A 24,093-nucleotide genomic window follows, 5' to 3' on the forward strand; every position below is an offset into this window, starting at 1 on the left:
AGATCAGTGACATTCACAGCTCCTCTACCCAGGGTTTTGGATTTAAATTGATCTTGAAGAAGCTGAGTTGTGAAAGATGAGGTAATTAGGCGTTACATTCACTCAGTCACTCTATCATTGTTCTGAAGGACACACACATACACTATGTTTAGCTTTGTTTCTAGTTTCTAGCCTACCGAGGTAAAGTTTGTTTGATTGGATATTTGCATATTCACATATTTGATTCCCATCTTCAATACCTCTGTCCCTTTGCATGCAGGGGAGTCAAAATCTTTATTTCCATACTCTGGGTAGGCTGGACAACAATATGCAACCGTTGTATTTGTATTTGAACACCTTTGGTCATTTTGAATTACTGTGGGATTTGGGTCTGTCTCTCCTCTCTCTGTTCCAGGGGGGGGTTGGTAACAATGTGGGGGCCGGACCTCCATGGAGGAGGTTGATTCTGCCTATAACCTTCTCCCTCACCTCTTGTCTCTGGGCAGCCGGGACACTTCATACGGGACACTCTATTTTCAAGGCCTTCTGTTGAACCCACAGCCAGGATGTGTGGGGCATGGGTCAGTCGTAAATGCAACGATTTTGTTTTAGAACAGACCCATCTGCGTTATCAAAAGAGCTCAAGGAGAGAGAGAGAGAGTTGTTCTTCTGGTGGCCGACTTTGAGGGAGACAGACCTAGATAGGAGCTGGTTTAGGAAGAATGACCATTTATTGAATATTGTGCATTTTGTCTTTTGTTCTTGTATTCTTACTAAATAAACGTGGACATCTAAACCCAGAAGGACCCGAGTGGATATTTGCTTGAAACTTGCCGTTTCACTGACTGAACCTCAATATAGAACTTTGAACACAACGCAAAGGAATTGACTTGAACTCACTATTTCCATGATGTGCTACATGAGAACTTCAGTCTAAATCTAACATTACCATTGAAATTCAATACTGTTCAAATGAAATGAGTTAGAGTTCATAGAAACATAAGTCTATACTCTACAGTATCAATAATACAAATATGTGTGTACATGTACAGCCCAACCTGTTATAAATATACAAATAACTATGCTAAGTCTACCCCTGGTACAAATATAGCTAACTCTATCTTATGTCTACTCCCGGTACAATATATACTGTAACTATAATTATAAATATAAGTATATCCTGTGTATATATAGTACTCCATACTAAGTCTACCTTGATCTGTACATGGAATATAAGATATTTGGAACTTTCTGAACCTATTGTAAAATGTAATATAGATCAGTTTTACTACAATGTTTGCAAACATTGCCAACATACCCAAAGTGTTTCAGCCACAGAACAAATACAAGCAGCGTTGTCTGGTGTCAGTCAGCAGGCTATGAAAACAGGGCTCCATTCTTATGTCTGGTGGTGGAGCTACACATTCATGTATGTTTGGATCAATTACCTTTAACATATTCAATCTAGCCAATTCAAAAATGCACACATTTGGATATGATCACTTTTCCCTTTGTATAATAACTGTATAAGGTGACTGTACAATTGTCTTCATATAAACATTTAGTATAAAATAATTACCCATAAAATATGAAGGGCAATGTATAGTGTGTAAAAACATATATAAAAATAACAACACTTTCACAAGTTCATAGTTTATTCAAAATTTATATTGATTTAAGTGTCCAACAGGACTTTACATAAACATTTGTACAGTGGTGATGAGAGACGAGTTATGCAACACCTGCACTCTATTTCAGTTCACTGGAGATATCGTATCTTTGCTGACAAAATAACAGCATGTTATGAAGGTCAAAGGTTGTGCAAAATCTTCCAGCTTTGTCCTTGGACCATATCTTGTTCCACATATGAAATTAATAATCCATAATAAATAGGACTGTTACAGTTGGACAACAAAACAATATTTTGTATATTATCTATAGAACTAATCTTCAAACGGACACAAAGGCTGATTATGGCTGCACTTTGAAATTGAAATGATATAACATGTCACTGTATGTTGTTTGCTATAGCAACACTGCTAGGAGTAGTTTAGTGTATATTATATACTGAGCTGAGTTAACTCTTCATCAAAACGTTATAGCTAAGTGTTTTATTCACAATGGGAAATCAGATATTGCATAAAATCTGTTGTATAAAAGCAACAGAACACTAAAGGCTGTGCGTTGTAGTAAATCTAGTAAATAGAGTCGCGGCTGAGATGATGGAAATACTTTAGATGTGATGTTATTTACTCTTGTGTTCTATTGCTTAATCACTTCCTGTAGTAACATTTACAGAAACATGTTACATTATGGTTCACTGCAGATTTGGAAAGGCCGTCACCAGGGTTAACATTTTAACCCACCTCTTCAACCTCGGGATCCCATCATAGAGCTGCATGTAAATAATAAATGGTAAATGCCTGCATTTATATACTAGCACTTTTATCCAAAGCGCTTTACAATTTGTTCCTCACATTATACCCATTCACTCACACATTCACACACCGACGGTGGAGGCGACCATGCAAGGTGCCAACCTGCTCATCGGGAGCAATTAGGGGTTAAGTATCTTGCTCAAGGACACTTCGACACGTTGCCCGGGAGGAGCAGGAATCGAACCGTGAACCTCTGGATTACCAGACGACTGCTCTACTCTGTCGTGTGTCTGCTGAGCAAGGGTAGAATTACCTATGGAGTCAATGGAAAGAAGACAGACGCATAATGGGGTAAACCGTAGAACTCAGGTAATTTGGACAGCCATTATGAATAACTAGCAATCTGTCTGTCGATGAGAGCTTTCTTATGTCTAACTATGCCTGCCATTCAAAATGCCATTCCAGCATTCGTCCCTATGAGACAGTTCTAGTCAAATTCTGCACTAATGCTAACATGAGTATATGCAACAATCTCATACTGGCTGCATATATTTTCTACTGTCTTATCTAGAAGTTCATACTGGCTGCATATCTTTTCTACTGTATCTAGAAGCTCATACTGGCTGCATATATTTTCTACTGTCTAGAAGCTCATACTGGCTGCATATATTTTCTACTGTATCTAGAAGCTCATACTGGCTGCATATCTGTTCTACTGTCTATAGAAGCTCATTGGTTTGTAAATGTAATAGATTTTCTATAGATTTTTAGTTTTTAATGTATGTTCTGTAATCTGTATATTGGCCTGGCAAATGGTGTGTTATTGTTGTATTAATTGTGATACTGCACACGATCACGATAACCATTAAATATAAGGATCTTGAATACAAGGTGTAGTGGTTTAAGCTCTATAGTCAATACAATGACAAGAGATCTGGACGGGCCATTGTAACACTGGGCAACTCTCACTGATTTACAGTATAAACTGGTGGCAGATTATCATGGACACAAGATGGCGCTATTCACCATACAATCATTCGACATAGCTTGATTGATTGATTGATTGAAAAGTTTATTAACAGATTGCAGAATGGGTACAGTACAGTACAGCTCAATACATACAATTGTTAAGGGGATGCAGACCAGTCTTGTTTACATCAGGGTCCCCCATTTTCAATCCATCATAACATATATGACATACATGACATACAGATAGACAGTACTGCTACATCTATACATTTATGACATATCAGATTTGCAAATACAGTACTGTTTGTGATACAAAAAGAGTCAAGAAAAAGAGTGTATATACATTTGACGTAGAAACTGTACATTGGAGGGGGTTGGGTGGGTGGGTGGGGGCTGTACATTGGAGGTGGGGGGGGGGGTCGGGTAGGGGGGGACGACGACACTGTACACTGTACATTGGAATACTGACAAAGCCATACTTGGTCATTTACTGTGCAACTGGGTTAGGACATTTGTAGGAGCCAGTTTCGAATTGCAGTCTCCCGTAGGTGTTTTTTGAGAGTGGTTTTGAAAGTGGGTAGTGATTCACATTCCTTTACAGCTGTGGGTAGGGCGTTCCACATTGATGTGGCATAATTGCGAAACGTGTTTAGTCCCTTGTTTGAGCCGAATCTGGGTTTAACATGATTTGTGGAGCTCCCTCTGGTGTTGTGATCGTGGTATTCACTGACCTTTGGCTTGCCTTCATTTGCACCTTTCCAATGTTGTCCCAGTACACCTGGCGCTGTGGTGGTAAAGACACAATGACATGATGCAGGTATGGTTTTTACATTGCAAAATGAGCTGGAATGCTGCTATCTGATTAGGTTAAAGGGGCACTTCACCAAAACAACAGTGGCAATTTATTTTACAAATAATCTCACACACATCCAAAAACAAACAGTTTTGCAAATATTAATTTAGTTTGACAGCTATTGAGAGTAAATTAGTTTGAATATGGCAACCAGTAATGTCGTCGGGGACACTGAATCCTTGTGTTGTGTTAATCACAGCTCAATTAAATGATAATTGAGCCTTGCTCATAGAAGTTATTGTTTCAATTTTTTTTTTTATAAACCATTTATTATAGATTCTGCAAGTCTTCTTTTAATAAAAACATCAAGAAGAAAAGAAAGAAACTAGCAAAAGAATAAACACCAGGCAGCTGTCTAAAAGCCTGTGTGACCTCTAGCTTTTCTCTCATGTGGTTCAGGACTCAGAACTGAGACTCTCGGAGCTCCTCCCACCTGCAGACTACTATGGGGGTAGATTTCTATCAAAAATAAACAAACGCAAAAGTAGAATCCACAATCGTAAAGTAGAATTTTTGATAGAAATGTACCCCCATAGTCCAGCATTGTTTTTGGAATAGTAAACAGTAAGTAGTAAACAGTAAGTAAACAGCCATAGGTAACAGTATTGAATTTCAATGGTATCAATTTAGAAAGTAATTATTTTAGGGAGGATATCTAGATTTAAACCAGCATTGGATTTCAAACACTAAGTCATTTAAATGTAACGCTATTTCATTTCAATGGTAATATATCTAGACTAAAAGCAGCATTCTTTTGGAACTCTAACTTGTTTGATTCTAACGCTATTGAATTTCAATAGTAATTAAAAAGGTGAATACATATGAAAAAAGGTTGTTGATTGTTGATTATGAAAATAAAGATGTGGACTTCCCCACAGGCAAAGGGACAGAGGTGCTGAAGAGAGAAATGGATTTATGTGAATATCCAATATCAAAACCAACTTTACCACATTTGATAGAATAGTACTCTGATAAACGTAAAAGGACTCTATTAAAAATTCTATTAAAGTAATAGCATAAAAGTAAATATTGAATGTAAGTGACTAAAGTAAATACACATTCTGTATGGTGTACTACAGGATTATAATGCTTGGGAGCTCCTAAATTCTCAATGCATCAACCTCTGTGTGGCGTCAAACTGGTTGTACATCCAGTTATGCTGGTTGTGATTCCTTCCTTTTGACATCGACAGACTTAAACATTAAATGTTATGTTTTCCATCTGATCACATATTTTGGATTAAAAGAAAGTACAGTAACTGGCAGGGTTTGTATAAATGTGGTCGAGGAAAATAAATTAGGAAACTTCCTTTGAAGTGTACATAGTAAAATGTATTGTTGTGATTATTATTATTATTTGTTAAAAAAGATTATGCACTGTACTGTCGTAGCACGTTCCATTGTGTTTACATAAATGGCGAGTAAAGTAATCTGAATCTGAATCTGAGATCCCTAAACTGGAAATACTCCAGTATAAGTATCCTAAAAACTGTATTTAAATACAAGAGTAAAAGTACTTTCTTTCCTCCCCTGGGTTCTCTACTTTCTTTCAAGTTCAAGTTTGTTTATTATTTGTCACAACAAAATACAGAATACTTTATAATGAAATGCTTGTTTCTGTATGAGCCCCTGAGAGTGTGCTACATACAGTTACTGTACCTACTAATGCATATTTGGTAACATCAAGTTATTCTCTAGATATCCTTTTAACAACTGTAATCATGGGTCTCATAATTATATATATACATAACTTTGCTCATGAAATGAGAACTACTGCAGAATGCAGATTTACTTTGACACCAATGCCCAGCAATGAGGTCGGGTTCTTTAAGTCAAGACATAAAGGAAACTGGTAAGAAACCAGCCTCCAAACAAATCAGTAAATCAAATCAGTGAAAGAGCGAGAGACAGAGAGAGAGAGCAAGAGAGAATAGTGAGTGTGAGAGAAAGAGAAAGCAAGAGAGGAGAGAATGAGAGTAAATGCGAGAGAGAGAGAGGGAGAAAGTGTGTGAGAGAGAGAGAGGGGAGAAAGTGTGAGAGAGAAAGAAAGCAAGAGAGGAGAGAGTGACTGTAAATGATGTGTGAGAGTGTGTATAGAGCGAGAGAGAGAGAGAAATGGAAAGAGATTTTGTATTGTGTTGTATTGAGTATGTATACCTCTTTCTCTCTTTGTGCTTATGAGTTTTAGTGGGTTTTCCTTGACAAAGTAAACACATTAGGGGTAGTTGATGGCGAGAGAAAGTCTGAACTATGTAAAAACATCTATCTATGAATCACAGTAAAATAGACACTGTCTCTTTAAAGTGACTCCTCCCCTGTACAACTATAACCAGGAAGCACCTCCCACCAAAACGCGTCACACACAATCGGAGTTTACTCTACAACCAGGAAGCAGTGACGCACGCCACCCGCGTGATCAGATTTCACTCTTCCTGAGAAAACAAAACTTGAAATGGCGCAGCAAGGAGTTGATCTATACCAGGACCAGTTCTGCTGTTCTATCTGTCTGGATCTACTGAAGGATCCGGTAACTATTCCCTGTGGACACAGCTACTGTATGGGCTGTATTAAAGACTGCTGGGATCGAGATGATCAGAGGGGGATCTACACATGTCCCCAGTGCAGGGAGACTATTACTCCGAGGCTTTCTCTGAAGAAAAACAACATGCTGGCTGAAGTGATAGAAGAACTAATGAAGACAGGACTCCAAGCTGCTCCTCCTGATCACTGTTATGCTGGACCTGGAGACGTGGCCTGTGATGTCTGCACTGGGAGAAAGCAGAAAGCCCTCAAGTCCTGCCTGGTATGTCTGGCTTCTTACTGTGAAACTCACCTCCAGCCTCACTATCAATCTGATACCTTTAAGAAGCATAAGCTGGTCAAAGCCTCCACACGGCTTCAGGAGAACATCTGCTCTCGTCACGACAGGATTCTGGATGTTTTCTGTCGTACTGATCAACAGTGTATCTGTTATTTGTGTTCCATGGATGAACATAAAGGCCATGATACAGTCTCAGCTGCAGCAGAAAGGACGGAGAGACAGAAAGAGCTTGGCATGAGTCAGCAGAAAATCCACCAGAGAGTCTGGGAGAGAGAGAAGCGACTCAAAGAGGCCCAACAGGCTGTTTATTCTCTCAATCGCTCTGCTGATAAAGCAGTGGAGGACAGTGAGAGAATCTTTACTGAGCTGATACGCTGCTTGGAGACGAGGCGCTCTGAGCTGAAGAAGGTCATCAGAGCCCAACAGAGGACCACAGTGACTCAGGTTGAAGAAGTGCAGAAGAGACTGGAGCAGGAGATAGCGGACCTGAGGAGGAGAGACACTGAGCTGGAGCAGCTCTCACACACAGAGGACCACATCCACTTTCTACAGAGTTACCCCCCTCTCTCCAGTCCCAGTGAGTCTACAGACTTACCCAGCATCAGTGTCCTTCCTCTCCTGTACTTTGCAGACGTGACTGAGGTCGTGTCTAAGCTGAGAGACAAACTACAGGACGTTCTGAAAGAGCAGTGGCCCAGAATCTCAACAACAGTGAATGCAGTTAATGTTTTACTGCCACCACCAGAGCCCAAGACCAGAGCTGACTTCTTACAATATTCCTCTCAGATCACACTGGACCCAAACACAACAAACACACATCTGTCTTTGTCTGAGAGGAACAGAAAAGCAACATGTATGCAGCAAGAGCAGTCATATCCTAATCACCCAGAACGATTTATTGGATGGTGGTGGTCTCAGGTTCTGGGTAGAGAAGGTCTGACTGGACGCTGTTACTGGGAGGTGGAGTGGAGTGAAGGGGTTTCTGTAGCAGCCTCCTACAAAGACATTAGTAGAACAGGCACCGCGGTGGACTGTGTGTTTGGATACAATTCCAAATCCTGGGCTTTAGAGTGCACACCTTGTAATTACTTCTTCAGACACAATAACAAGAGGATCACAGTACCGGGCCCCCGGTCCTCCAGAATAGGAGTGTACCTGGATCACAGGGCAGGTACTCTGTGCTTCTACAGCGTCTCTGACACCATGACCCTCCTGCACAGAATCAACACCACATTCACTCAGCCTCTCTATCCTGGACTTAGGTTTTACTCATACCCTGCGAAGGCTGAGTTCTGTGAGCTGAAGTAGAGATCAGTGACATTCACAGCTCCTCTACGCAGGGTTTTGGATTTAAATTGATCTTGAAGAAGCTGAGTTGTGAAAGATGAGGTAATTAGGCGTTACATTCACGCAGTCACTCTATCATTGTTCTGAAGGACACACACACAGACACACTATGTTTATCTTTGTTTCTAGTTTCTAGCCTACCGGGGTAAAGTTTGTTTGATTGGATATTTACATATTCACATAATTGATTCCCATCTTCAATACCTCTGTCCCTTTGCATGCAGAGGGGGGGGGGGGGCAGACCTCCATGGGGAGGTTGATTCAGCCTATAACCTTCTCCCTCACCTCTTGTCTCTGGGCAGCCGGGACACTTCATACGGGACACTCTATCTTCAAGGCCTTCTGTTGAACCCACAGCCAGGATGTGTGGGGCATGGGTCAGTCGTAAATGCAACTATTTTGTTTTAGAACAGACCCATCTGCGTTATCAAAAGAGCTCAAGGAGAGAGAGAGAGAGTTGTTCTTCTGGTGGCTGACTTTGAGGGAGATAGACCTAGATAGGAGCTGGTTTAGGAAGAATGACCATTTATTGAATATTGTGCATTTTGTCTTTTGTTCTTGTATTCTCACTAAATAAACGTGGACATATCTAAACCCAGAAGGACCCGAGTGGATATTTGCTTGAAACTTGCCGTTTCACTGACTGAACCTCAATATAGAACTTTGAACACAACGCAAAGGAATTGACTTGAACTCACTATTTCCATGATGTGCTACACGAGAAATTCAGTTGAAATCTAACATTACCATTGAAATTCAATACTGTTCAAATGAAATGAGTTAGAGTTCATAGAAACATAAGTCTATACTCTACAGTATCAATAATACAAATATGTGTGTACATGTACAGCCCAACCTGCTTATAAATATACAAATAACTATGCTAAGTCTACCCCTGGTACAAATATAACTAACTATGTTATGTCTACTCCCGGTACAATATATACTGTAACTATAATTATAAATATAAGTATATCCTGTGTATATATAGTACTCTATACTAAGTCTACCTTGATCTGTACATGGAATATAAGATATTTGGAACTTTCTGAACCTATTGTAAAATGTAATATAGATCAGTTTTACTACAATGTTTGCAAACATTGCCAACATACCCAAAGTGTTTCAGCCACAGAACAAATACAAGCAGCGTTGTCTGGTGTCAGTCAGCAGGCTATGAAAACAGGGCTCCATTCTTATGTCTGGTGGTGGAGCTACACATTCATGTATGTTTGGATCAATTACCTTTAACATATTCAATCTAGCCAATTAAAAAATGCACACATTTGGATATGATCACTTTTCCCTTTGTATAATAACTGTATAAGGTGACTGTACAATTGTCTTCATATAAACATTTAGTATAAAATAATTACCCATAAAATATGAAGGGCAATGTATAGTGTGTAAAAACATATATAAAAATAACAACACTTTCACAAGTTCATAGTTTATTCAAAATATATATTGATTTAAGTGTCCAACAGGACTTTACATAAACATTTGTACAGTGGTGATGAGAGACGAGTTATGCAACACACCCGCACTCTATTTCAGTTCACTGAAGATATCGTATCTTTGCTGACAAAATAACAGCATGTTATGAAGGTCAAAGGTTGTGCAAAATCTTCCAGCTTTGTCCTTGGACCATATCTTGTTCCACATATGAAATTAATAATCCATAATAAATAGGACTGTTACAGTTGGACAACAAAACAATATTTTGTATATTATCTATAGAACTAATCTTCAAACAGACACAAAGGCTGATTATGGCTGCACTTTGAAATTGAAATGATATAACATGTCACTGTATGTTATTTGCTATAGCAACACTGCTAGGAGTAGTTTAGTGTATATTGTATACTGCGCTGAATTAACTCTTCATCAAAACGTTATAGCTAAGTGTTTTATTCACAATGGGAAATCAGATATTGCATAAAATCTGTTGTATAAAAGCAACAGAACACTAAAGGCTGTGCGTTGTAGTAAATCTAGTAAATAGAGTCGCGGCTGAGATGATGGAAATACTTTAGATGTGATGTTATTTACTCTTGTGTTCTATTGCTTAATCACTTCCTGTAGTACCATTTACAGAAACATGTTAAATTATGGTTCACTGCAGATTTGGAAAGGCCGTCACCAGGGTTAACATTTTAACCCACCTCTTCAATCTCGGGATCCCATCATAGAGCTGCATGTAAATGGTAAATGGCTGCATTTATATACTAGCACTTTTATCCAAAGCGCTTTACAATTTGTTCCTCACATTTACCCATTCACTCACACATTCACACACCGACGGCGGAGGCGACCATGCAAGGTGCCAACCTGCTCATCGGGAGCAATTAGGGGTTAAGTGTCTTGCTCAAGGACACTTCGACACGTTGCCCGGGAGGAGCGGGAATCGAACCGTGAACCTCTGGATTACCAGACGACTGCTCTACTCTGTCGTGTGTCTGATGAGCAAGGGTAGAATTACCTATGGAGTCAATGGAAAGAAGACAGACGCATAATGGGGTAAACTGTTGTCAGAGCTCAGGTAATTTGGACAGTCTTTCAATGCCATTATGAATAACTAGCAATCTGTCTGTCGATGAGAGCTTTCTTATGTCTAACTAGGCCGCCATTCAAAATGCCATTCCAGCATTCGTCCCTATGAGACAGTTCTAGTAAAATTCTGCACTAATGCTAACATGAGTATGCAACAATCTCATACTGGCTGCATATATTTTCTACCGTCTTATCTAGAAGCTCATACTGGCTGCATATCTTTTCTACTGTCTATAGAAGCTCATACTGGCTGCATATCTTTTCTACTGTATCTAGAAGCTCATACTGGCTGCATATCTTTTCTACTGTATCTAGAAGCTCATACTGGCTGCATATCTGTTCTACTGTCTATAGAAGCTCATTGGTTTGTAAATGTAATAGATTTTCTATAGATTTTTAGTTTTTAATGTATGTTCTGTAATCTGTATATTGGCCTGGCAAATGGTGTGTTATTGTTGTGTCGTGTTAATTGTGATACTGCACACGATAACTATTAAATATAAGGATCTTGAATACAAGGTGTAGTGGTTTTAGCTCTATAGTCAATACAATGACAAGATATCTGGACAGGCCTTTGTAACACTTGGCAACTCTCACTGATTTACAGTATAAACTGGTGGCAGATGATCATGGACACAAGATGGCGCTATTCACCATACAATCATTCGACATAGCTTGCCTTCATTTGCAGGCACCTTTCCAATGTGGTCCCAGTACACCTGGTGCTGTGCTGGTAAAGACACAATGACAAGATGCAGATATTTTACATTGCAAAATTAGCTGGAATGCTGCCATCTGATTAGGTTAAGATAAGATATTCCTTTATTGATCCCCTTGGGGAAATTCAGGCAGCATGGGGGAGGGGGGGGGGGGGGGTACAGGTAGTAAAAACAACACAAGCAGTGTAAACAATTAGGTCAATATAATTTACTATCTAACTAACTGAAATATATATTCACAGTATTCACAGTGTCACATAAGGTGCAGTATGCATAAGGTAGTGTTATAATTGACTATCTAACTAACTGAAATATACATTATTCACAGTATCACAGTATCCTCATAAGGTGCAGTATGCCTAAGGTAGTGTTATTGTCCTCCTTGGGTTCCTATTAGTTCTAGGTCAATGTCTGGCAGCAGTCGCTGCCCACTGTTGTGGAGCCTAGAGGCCGCTAGTCGCTGCCCACTGTTGTGGAGCCCGATGGCCGCTGGTATACAAGCACTGTCCGAGGCGGTTAGTTGAGTGTCGGGGGGTATGAGTCTGTGGCTGAACGTGCTTCTCATCTTGACTAGCTCGTCGTAGAGAGGGTGGGAGGGGTTCTCCAGGATGGCAGCCAGCTTCCTTCTCATCCCCCTCTCTGCCATCACCTCTAGTCTAGGTAGCTCGACTCCCACCACGGAGCTTTCTTGAGCTTGTTGGTGTCCCTTGAGTTGATGTAGCCTCCCCAGCATGCCACAGCATAGAAGAGGGCGCTGGACACTACAGACTGATAGAATGACTGCAGCAGTCTATTGCACACGTTGAAGGACCTGAGTCTCCTGAAGGGGCACTTCACCAAAAAACAGGTGCAATTTATTTTTACAAATAACCTCACACACATCCAAAAACGTGTGCAAAGTTTTGCAAATATTAATTTAGTTTGACAGCTATTGAGAGTAAATTAGTTTGAATATGGCAACCAGTAATGTCGTCGGGGACACTGAATAATTGTGTTGTGTTAATCACAGCTCAATTAAATGATAATTGAGCCTTGCTCATAGAAGTTATTGTTTCAAATGTTTTTTTTATAAACCATTTATTATAGATTCTGCAAGTCTTCTTTTAATAAAAACATCAAGAAGAAAAGAAAGAAACCAGCAAAAGAATAAACACCAGGCAGCTGTCTAAAAGCCTGTGTGACCTCTAGCTTTTCTCTCAAGTGGTTCATAAATGGACTCAGAACTGAGACTCTCGGAGCTCCTCCCACCTGCAGACTTCAGCATTGTTTTTGGAACTCGTCATTTTCATTTAACGCTATTGAATTTCAATGGTAATTCATGACCGTTTCATATTCTTCCTTAAAGATTTGGAACAGATATTTGACAAGGTAATTGCTGATAATTGGAGGGATGATATCTAGACTTAAACCAGCATTGATATTGGAATAGTAAACAGTAAGTAGTAAACAGTAAGTAAACAGCATAGGTAACGGTATTGAATTTCAATGGTATCAATTTAGAAAGTAATTATTTGAGGGAGGATATCTAGACTTAAACCAGCATTGGATTTCAAACACTAAGTCATTTAAATGTAACGCTATTTCATTTCAATGGTAATATATATCTAGACTAAAAGCAGCATTCTTTTGGAACTCTAACTTGTTTGATTCTAACGCTATTGAATTTCAATAGTAATTAAAAAGGTGAATACATATGAAAAAAGGTTGTTGATTGTTGAGTATGAAAATAAAGATGTGGACTTCCCCACAGGCAAAGGGACAGAGGTGCTGAAGAGAGAAATGGATTATGTGAATATCCAATATCAAAACCAACTTTACCCCATTTGATAGAATAGTACTCTGATAAACGTAAAAGGACTCTATTAAAAATTCTACTAAAGTAATAGCATAAAAGTAAATATTGAATGTAAGTGACTAAAGTAAATACACATTCTGTATGGTGTACTACAGGATTATAATGCTTGGGAGCTCCTAAATTCTCAATGCATCAGCCTCTGTGTGACGTCAAACTGGTTGTTCATCCAGTTATGCTGGTTGTGATTCCTTCCTTTTGACATCGACAGACTTAAACATTAAATGTTATGTTTTTCATCTGATCACATATTTTGGATTAAAAGAAAGTACAGTAACTGGCAGGGTTTGTATAAATGTGGTCGAGGAAAATAAATTAGGAAACTTCCTTTGAAGTGTACATAGTAAAATGTATTGTTGTGATTATTATTCTTATTTGTTAAAAAAGATTATGCACTGTACTGTCGTAGCACGTTCCATTGTGTTTACATAAATGGCGAATAAAGTAATCTGAATCTGAATCTGAGATCCCTAAACTGGAAATACTCAAGTAAAGTATCCTAAAAACTGTATTTAAATACAAGAGTAAAAGTACTTTCTATCCTCCCCTGGGTTCTCTACTTTCTTTCAAGTTCAAGTTTGTTTATTATTTGTCACAACAAAATACAGAATACTTTATAATGAAATGTTTGTTTCTGTATGAGCCCCTGAGAGTGTGCTACATACAGTTACTGTACCTACTAGTGCATATTTGGTAACATCAAGTTATTCTCTAGATATGCTTTTAACAACTGTAATCATGGGTCTCATAATTATATATATACATAACTTTGCTCATGAAATGAGAACTACTGCAGATTTACTTTGACACCAATGCCCAGCAATGAAGTCGGGTTCTTTCTGAGACATAAAGGAAACTGGTAAGAAACCAGCCTCCAAACAAATCAGTAAATCAAATCAGTGATAGAGCGAGAGACAGAGAGAGAGAGCAAGAGAGAATAGTGAGTGTGAGAGAAAGAGAAAGCAAGAGAGGAGAGAATGAGAGTAAATGCGAGAGAGAGGGAGAAAGTGTGTGTGTGTGTGTGTGTGTGTGTGTGTGTGTGTGTGTGTGTGTGTGTGTGTGTGTGTGTGTGTGTGTGTGTGTGTGTGTGTGTGTGTGTGTGTGTGTGTGTGTGAGAGAGAGAGAGAGGAGAAAGTGTGAGAGAAAAAGAAAGCAAGAGAGGAGAGAGTGACAGTAAGACAGTAAATGATGTGTGAGAGTGTGTATGAGAGATAGAGAGAGAGAGAAATGGAAAGAGATTTTGTATTGTACCCCCCCCCCCCCCCCCACCTCCAATGTACAGCCCCACCCAACCCCACCCCACCTACCCAACCTCCTCCAATGTACAGTTTCTATGTCAAATGTAGGTCAGTATTCCAATGTACAGTGTGTCCCCCCCCTACCCACCCCCCCCCCCCCCCACACCTCCAATGTACAGCCCCACCGGCCACCCCACCTACCCAACCTCCCCCAATGCACAGTTTCTATGTCAAATGTATATACACTCTTTTTCTGGATTTTTTTAGTATCACAAACAGTACTGTATTTGAAAATCTGGTATGTCATAAATGTCATAAATGTAGCAGTACTGTCTATCTGTATGTCGTGTGTGTCATATGATGAATTGAAAATGGAGGACCCTGATGGAAACAAGACGAAAGTCTTTCTCAGGTCTGCATCCTCTTAACAATTGTATGTATTGAGCTGTACTATACTGTACCCATTCTGCAATCTGTTAATAAACTTTTCAATCAATCAATCAATCAATCAATTGTATTGAGTATGTATACCTCTTTCTCTCTTTGTGCTTATGAGTTTTAGTGGGGTTTCCTTGACAACGTAAACACATTAGAGGTAGTTGATGGCGAGAGAAAGTCTGAACTATGTAAAAACATCTATCTATGAATCACAGTAAAATAGACACTGTCTCTTTAAAGTGACTCCTCCCCTGTACAACTATAACCAGGAAGCACCTCCCACCAAAACGCGTCACACACAATCAGAGTTTACTCTACAACCAGGAAGCAGTGACGCACGCCACCCGCGTGATCAGATTTCACTCTTCCTGAGAAAACAAAACTTGAAATGGCGCAGCAAGGAGTTGATCTATACCGGGACCAGTTCTGCTGTTCTATCTGTCTGGATCTACTGAAGGATCCGGTAACTATTCCCTGTGGACACAGCTACTGTATGGGCTGTATTAAAGACTGCTGGGATCGAGATCATCAGAGGGGGATCTACACATGTCCCCACTGTGCAGGGAGACTTATTACTCCGAGGCTTGCTCTGAGGAAAAACAACATGCTGGCTGAAGTGATAGAAGGCGAACAACTAATGAAGACAGGACTCCAAGCTGCTCCTCCTGATCACTGTTATGCTGGACCTGGAGACGTGGCCTGTGATGTCTGCACTGGGAGAAAGCAGAACGCCCTCAAGTCCTGCCTGGTATGTCTGGCTTCTTACTGTGAAACTCACCTCCAGCCTCATCATACTGTGGCTCCGTTAAAGAAACACAAGCTGGTCATAGCCTCCACACGGCTTCAGGAGAACACCTGCACTCGTCATGACAGGATTCTGGATGTTTTCTGTCGTACTGATCAGCAGTGTATCTGTTATTTGTGTTCCATGGATGAACATAAAGGCCATGATACAGTCTCGGCTGCAGCAGAAAGGACGGAGAGACAGAAAGAGCTTGGCATGAGTCAGCAGAAAGTCCACCAGAGAGTCCAGGAGAGAGAGAAGCGACTCAAAGAGGCCCAACAGGCTGTTGATTCTCTCAATCGCTCTGCTGATAAAGCAGTGGAGGACGGTGAGAGAATCTTTACTGAGCTGATACGCTCCTTGGAGACGCGGCGCTCTGAGCTGAAGAAGGTCATCAGAGCCCAACAGAGGACCACAGTGACTCAGGCTGAAGAACTGCAGAAGAGACTGGAGCAGGAGATAGCGGACCTGAGGAGGAGAGACACTGAGCTGGAGCAGCTCTCACACACAGAGGACCACATCCACTTTCTACAGAGTTACCCCCCCCTCTCCGTTCCCAGTGAGTCTACAGACTTACCCAGCATCAGTGTCCTTGCTCTCCTGTACTTTGCAGACGTGACTGAGGTCGTGTCTAAGCTGAGAGACAAACTACAGGATGTTCTGAAAGAGCAGTGGCCCAGAATCTCAACAACAGTGAATGCAGTTAATATTTTACTGCCACCACCAGAGCCCAAGACCAGAGCTGACTTCTTACAACATTCCTCTCAGATCACACTGGACCCAAACACAACACACAGATATCTGTCTTTGTCTGAGGGGAACAGAAAAGCAACACTGATGCAGCAAGAACAGTCATATCCTAATCACCCAGAACGATTTATTGGATGGTGGTCTCAGGTTCTGGGTAGAGAAGGTCTGACTGGACGCTGTTACTGGGAGGTGGAGTGGAGTGGAGGGGTTTCTTTAGCAGCCTCCTACAAAGACATTAGTAGAACAGGCACTGAGGAGGACTGTGTGTTTGGATTCAATTCCAAATCCTGGGATTTAGAGTGCAGACCAAGTAATTACATCTTCAGCCACAATAACAAGCTCATAACAGTACCGGGCCCCCGGTCCTCCAGAATAGGAGTGTACCTGGATCACAGGGCAGGTACTCTGTGCTTCTACAGCGTCTCTGACACCATGACCCTCCTGCACAGAGTCAACACCACATTCACTCAGCCTCTCTATCCTGGACTTAGGGTATGTTACTCTGGGGAGGCTGCTGAGTTCTGTGAGCTGAAGTAGAGATCAGTGACATTCACAGCTCCTCTACCCAGGGTTTTGGATTTAAATTGATCTTGAAGAAGCTGAGTTGTGAAAGATTAGGTAATTAGGCGTTACATTCACTCAGTCACTCTATCATTGTTCTGAGGGACACACACACACACACACTATGTTTAGCTTTGTTTCTAGTTTCTAGCCTACCGGGGTAAAGTTTGTTTGATTGGATTATTTACATATTCACATATTTGATTCCCATCTTCAATACCTCTGTCCCTTTGCATGTGGGGAAGTCAAAATCTTTATTTCCATACTCAGGGTAGGCTGGACAACAATATGCAACAGTTGTATTTGTGTTTGATCACCTTTGGTCATTTTGAATTACTGTGGGATTTGGGTCAGTCTCCTCTCTCTGTTCCAAGGGGGGGCGGGGGGGGGGTTGGTAACAATGTGGTGGCCGGACCTCCATGGAGGAGGTTGATTCAGCCTATAACCTTCTCCCTCACCTCTTGTCTCTGGGCAGCCGGGACACTTCATACGGGACACTCTATCTTCAAGGCCTTCTGTTGAACCCACAGCCAGGATGTGTGGGGCATGGGTCAGTCGTAAATGCAACTGTTTTGTTTTAGAACAGACCCATCTGCGTTATCAAAAGAGAGAGAGAGAGAGATGTTCTTCTGGTGGCCGACTTTGAGGGAGACAGACCTAGAGAGGAGCTGGTTTAGGAAGAATGACCATTCATTGAATATTGTGCATTTTGTCTTTTGTTCTTGTATTCTTACTAAATAAACGTGGACATATCTAAACCCAGAAGGACCCGAGTGGATATTTGCTTGAAACTTGCCGTTTCACCGACTGAACCTCAATATAGAACTTTGAACACAACGCAAAGGAATTCACTTGAACTCACTATTTCCATGATGTGCTACATGAGAAATTCAGTCTAAATCTAACATTACCATTGAAATTCAATACTGTTCAAATGAAACGAGTTAGAGTTCATAGAAACATAAGTCTATACTCTACAGTATCAATAATACAAATATGTGTGTACATGTACAGCCCAACCTGTTTATAAATATACAAATAACTATACTAAGTCTACCCCTGGTACAAATATAACTAACTATGTTATGTCTACTCCCGGTACAATATATACTGTAACTATAATTATAAATATAAGTATATCCTCTGTATATATAGTACTCCATACTAAGTCTACCTTGATCTGTACATGGAATATAAGATATTTGGAACTTTCTGAACCTATTGTAAAATGTAATATAGATCAGTTTTACTACAATGTTTGCAAACATTGCCAACATACCCAAAGTGTTTCAGCCACAGAACAAATACAAGCAGCGTTGTCTGGTGTCAGTCAGCAGGCTATGAAAACAGGGCTCCATTCTTATGTCTGGTGGTGGAGCTACACATTCATGTATGTTTGGATCAATTACATTTAACATATTCAATCTAGCCAATTAAAAAATGCACACATTTGGATATGATCACTTTTCCCTTTGTATAATAACTGTATAAGGTGACTGTACAATTGTCTTAATATAAACATTTAGTATAAAATAATTACCCATAAAATATGAAGGGCAATGTATAGTGTGTAAAAACATATATAAAAATAACAACACTTTCACAAGTTCATAGTTTATTCAAAATATATATTGATTTAAGTGTCCAACAGGACTTTACATAAACATTTGTACAGTGGTGATGAGAGACGAGTTATGCAACACACCCGCACTCTATTTCAGTTCACTGGAGATATCGTATCTTTGCTGACAAAATAACAGCATGTTATGAAGGTCAAAGGTTGTGAAAAATCTTCCAGCTTTGTCCTTGGACCATATCTTGTTCCACATATGAAATTAATAATCCATAATAAATAGGACTGTTACAGTTGGACAACAAAACAATATTTTGTATATTATCTATAGAACTAATCTTCAAACGGACACAAAGGCTGATTATGGCTGCACTTTGAAATTGAAATGATATAACATGTCACTGTATGTTGTTTGCTATAGCAACACTGCTAGGAGTAGTTTAGTGTATATTGTATACTGCGCTGAATTAACTCTTCATCAAAACGTTATAGCTAAGTGTTTTATTCACAATGGGAAAAAAAGATATTGCATAAAAATTGTTGTATAAAAGCAACAGAACACTAAAGGCTGTTTGTTGTAGTAAATCTAGTAAATAGAGGCTGAGATGATGGAAATACTTTAGATGTGATGTTATTTACTCTTGTGTTCTATTGCTTAATCACTTCCTGTAGTAACATTTACAGAAACATGTTACATTATGGTTCACTGCAGATTTGGAAAGGCCGTCACCAGGGTTAACATTTTAACCCACCTCTTCAACCTCGGGATCCCATCATAGAGCTGCATGTAAATAATAAATGGTAAATGGCTGCATTTATATACTAGCACTTTTATCCAAAGCGCTTTACAATTTGTTCCTCACATTATACCCATTCACTCACACATTCACACACCGAATGAATGCCAACCTGCTCATCGGGAGCAATTAGGGGTTAAGTATCTTGTTCAAGGACACTTCGACACGTTGCCCGGGAGGAACAGGAATCGAACCGTGAACCTCTGGATTACCAGACGACTGCTCTACTCTGTCGTGTGTCTGCTGAGCAAGGGTAGAATTACCTATGGAGTCAATGGAAAGAAGACAGACGCATAATGGGGTAAACCGTAGAACTCAGGTAATTTGGACAGCCATTATGAATAACTAGCAATCTGTCTGTCGATGAGAGCTTTCTTATGTCTAACTATGCCTGCCATTCAAAATGCCATTCCAGCATTCGTCCCTATGAGACAGTTCTAGTCAAATTCTGCACTAATGCTAACATGAGTATATGCAACAATCTCATACTGGCTGCATATATTTTCTACTGTCTTATCTAGAAGTTCATACTGGCTGCATATCTTTTCTACTGTATCTAGAAGCTCATACTGGCTGCATATATTTTCTACTGTCTAGAAGCTCATACTGGCTGCATATATTTTCTACTGTATCTAGAAGCTCATACTGGCTGCATATCTGTTCTACTGTCTATAGAAGCTCATTGGTTTGTAAATGTAATAGATTTTCTATAGATTTTTAGTTTTTAATGTATGTTCTGTAATCTGTATATTGGCCTGGCAAATGGTGTGTTATTGTTGTATTAATTGTGATACTGCACACGATCACGATAACCATTAAATATAAGGATCTTGAATACAAGGTGTAGTGGTTTAAGCTCTATAGTCAATACAATGACAAGAGATCTGGACGGGCCATTGTAACACTGGGCAACTCTCACTGATTTACAGTATAAACTGGTGGCAGATTATCATGGACACAAGATGGCGCTATTCACCATACAATCATTCGACATAGCTTGATTGATTGATTGATTGAAAAGTTTATTAACAGATTGCAGAATGGGTACAGTACAGTACAGCTCAATACATACAATTGTTAAGGGGATGCAGACCAGTCTTGTTTACATCAGGGTCCCCCATTTTCAATTCATCATAACATATATGACATACATGACATACAGATAGACAGTACTGCTACATCTATACATTTATGACATATCAGATTTGCAAATACAGTACTGTTTGTGATACAAAAAGAGTCAAGAAAAAGAGTGTATATACATTTGACGTAGAAACTGTACATTGGAGGAGGTTGGGTGGGTGGGGTGGGGTTGGGTGGGTGGGTGGGGGCTGTACATTGGAGGTGGGGGGGGGGGGGTCGGGTAAGGGGGGACGACGACACTGTACACTGTACATTGGAATACTGACAAAGCCATACTTGGTCATTTACTGTGCAACTGGGTTAGGACATTTGTAGGAGCCAGTTTCGAATTGCAGTCTCCCGTAGGTGTTTTTTGAGAGTGTTTTTGAAAGTGGGTAGTGATTCACATTCCTTTACAGCTGTGGGTAGGGCGTTCCACATTGATGTGGCATAATTGCGAAACGTGTTTAGTCCCTTGTTTGAGCCGAATCTGGGTTTAACATGATTTGTGGAGCTCCCTCTGGTGTTGTGATCGTGGTATTCACTGACCTTTGGCTTGCCTTCATTTGCACCTTTCCAATGTTGTCCCAGTACACCTGGTGCTGTGGTGGTAAAGACACAATGACATGATGCAGGTATGGTTTTTACATTGCAAAATGAGCTGGAAAGCTGCTATCTGATTAGGTTAAAGGGGCACTTCACCAAAACAACAGTGGCAATTTATTTTACAAATAATCTCACACACATCCAAAAACAAACAGTTTTGCAAATATTAATTTAGTTTGACAGCTATTGAGAGTAATGAGTTTTACTATGGCAACCAGTAATGTCATCGGGGACACTGAATCCTTGTGTTGTGTTAATCACAGCCCAATTAAATGATAATTGAGCCTTGCTCATAGAAGTTATTGTTTCAAATATTTTTTTTTATAAACCATTTATTATAGATTCTGCAAGTCTTCTTTTAATAAAAACATCAAGAAGAAAAGAAAGAAACCAGCAAAAGAATAAACACCAGGCAGCTGTCTAAAAGCCTGTGTGACCTCTAGCTTTTCTCATGTGGTTCATAAATGGACTCAGAACTGAGACTCTCGGAGCTCCTCCCACCTGCAGACTCTCGGAGCTCCTCCCACCTGCAGACTTCAGCATTGTTTTTGGAACTCGTCATTTTCATTTAACGCTATTGAATTTCAATGGTAATTCATGACCGTTTCATATTCTTCCTTAAAGATTTTGAACAGATATTTGACAAGCTAATTGCTGCTAATTGGAGGGATGATATCTAGACTTAAACCAGCATTGATATTGGAATAGTAAACAGTAAGTAGTAAACAGTAAGTAAACAGCATAGGTAACAGTATTGAATTTCAATGGTATCAATTTAGAAAGTAATTATTTGAGGGATGATATCTAGATTTAAACCAGCATTGGATTTCAAACACTAAGTCATTTAAATGTAACACTATTTCATTTCAATGGTAATATATATCTAGACTAAAAGCAGCATTATTTTTGAACTCTAACTTGTTTGATTCTAACGCTATTGAATTTCAATAGTAATTAAAAAGGTGAATACATATGAAAAAAGGTTGTTGATTGTTGATTATGAAAATAAAGATGTGGACTTCCCCACAGGCAAAGGGACAGAGGTGCTGAAGAGAGAAATGGAGTATGTGAATATCCAATATCAAACTAACTTTACCCCATTTGATAGAATAGTACTCTGATAAACGTAAAAGGACTCTATTAAAAATTCTACTAAAGTAATAGCATAAAAGTAAATATTGAATGTAAGTGACTAAAGTAAATACACATTCTGTATGGTGTACTACAGGATTATAATGCTTGGGAGCTCCTAAATTCTCAATGCATCAACCTCTGTGTGACGTCAAACTGGTTGTTCATCCAGTTATGCTGGTTGTGATTCCTTCCTTTTGACATCGACAGACTTAAACATTAAATGTTATGTTTTCCATCTGATCACATATTTTGGATTAAAAGAAAGTACAGTAACTGGCAGGGTTTGTATAAATGTGGTAGAGGAAAATAAATTAGGAAACTTCCTTTGAAGTGTACATAGTAAAATGTATTGTTGTGATTATTATTCTTATTTGTTAAAAAAGATTATGCACTGTACTGTCGTAGCACGTTCCATTGTGTTTACATAGATGGCGAATAAAGTAATCTGAATCTGAATCTGAGATCCCTAAACTGGAAATACTCAAGTAAAGTATCCTAAAAACTGTATTTAAATACAAGAGTAAAAGTACTTTCTTTCCTCCCCTGGGTTCTCTACTTTCTTTCAAGTTCAAGTTTGTTTATTATTTGTCACAACAAAATACAGAATACTTTATAATGAAATGCTTGTTTCTGTATGAGTTTGATTGATTGAATTGATTGAAAACTTTATTAACAGATTGCAGAATGGGTACAGTACAGTACAGCTCAATATATACAATTGTTAAGGGGATGCAGAACAGAGAAAGACTTTCGTCTTGTTTACATCAGGGTCCCCCATTTTCAATTCATCGTATATGACGTATATGAGCCCCTGAGAGTGTGCTACATACAGTTACTGTACCTACTAATGCATATTTGGTAACATCAAGTTATTCTCTAGATATCCTTTTAACAACTGTAATCATGGGTCTCATAATTATATATATACATAACTTTGCTCATGAAATGAGAACTACTGCAGAATGCAGATTTACTTTGACACCAATGCCCAGCAATGAGGTCGGGTTCTTTCTGAGACATAAAGGAAACTGGTAAGAAACCAGCCTCCAAACAAATCAGTAAATCAAATCTGTGAAAGAGCGAGAGACAGAGAGAGAGAGCAAGAGAGAATAGTGAGTGTGAGAGAAAGAGAAAGCAAGAGAGGAGAGAATGAGAGTAAATGCGAGAGAGAGGGAGAAAGTGTGTGAGAGAGAGAGAGAGGGGAGAAAGTGTGAGAGAGAAAGAAAGCAAGAGAGGAGAGAGTGACAGTAAATGATGTGTGAGAGTGTGTATGAGAGATAGAGAGAGAGAGAAATGGAAAGAGATTTTGTATTGAGTATGTATACCTCTTTCTCTCTTTGTGCTTATGAGTTTTAGTGGGGTTTCCTTGACAAAGCAAACACATTAGAGGTAGTTGATGGCGAGAGAAAGTCTGAACTATGTAAAAACATCTATCTATGAATCACAGTAAAATAGACACTGTCTCTTTAAAGTGACTCCTCCCCTGTACAACTATAACCAGGAAGCACCTCCCACCAAAACGCGTCACACACAATCAGAGTTTACTCTACAACCAGGAAGCAGTGAAGCACGCCACCCGCGTGATCAGATTTCACTTTTCCTGAGAAAACAAAACTTGAA

At 39.5% G+C, this 24,093-nt stretch overlaps 1 protein-coding gene across 1 annotated transcript; it reads left to right on the plus strand.

Moving 5' to 3' along the window:
- Window positions 1-6,630: 6,630 nt before the first annotated feature.
- LOC311223803 (uncharacterized protein) lies at window positions 6,631-17,596 on the plus strand (the record flags this gene model as incomplete). The annotated part of the gene is made up of 3 exons (XM_084308569.1): window positions 6,631-8,303; window positions 8,649-8,710; window positions 15,503-17,596. The coding sequence occupies 3 exons, from the start codon at window positions 6,631-6,633 to the stop codon at window positions 17,215-17,217; spliced, it is 3,450 nt and encodes a 1,149-aa protein (XP_084164695.1). The 3' UTR covers window positions 17,218-17,596.
- Between the last annotated feature and the right edge of the window lie 6,497 nt (window positions 17,597-24,093).

The sequence above is a fragment of the Notolepis coatsorum genome, assembly GCF_963971535.1.
Source record: "Notolepis coatsorum genome assembly, chromosome: 2".
Classification (NCBI taxonomy): domain Eukaryota; kingdom Metazoa; phylum Chordata; class Actinopteri; order Aulopiformes; family Paralepididae; genus Notolepis; species Notolepis coatsorum.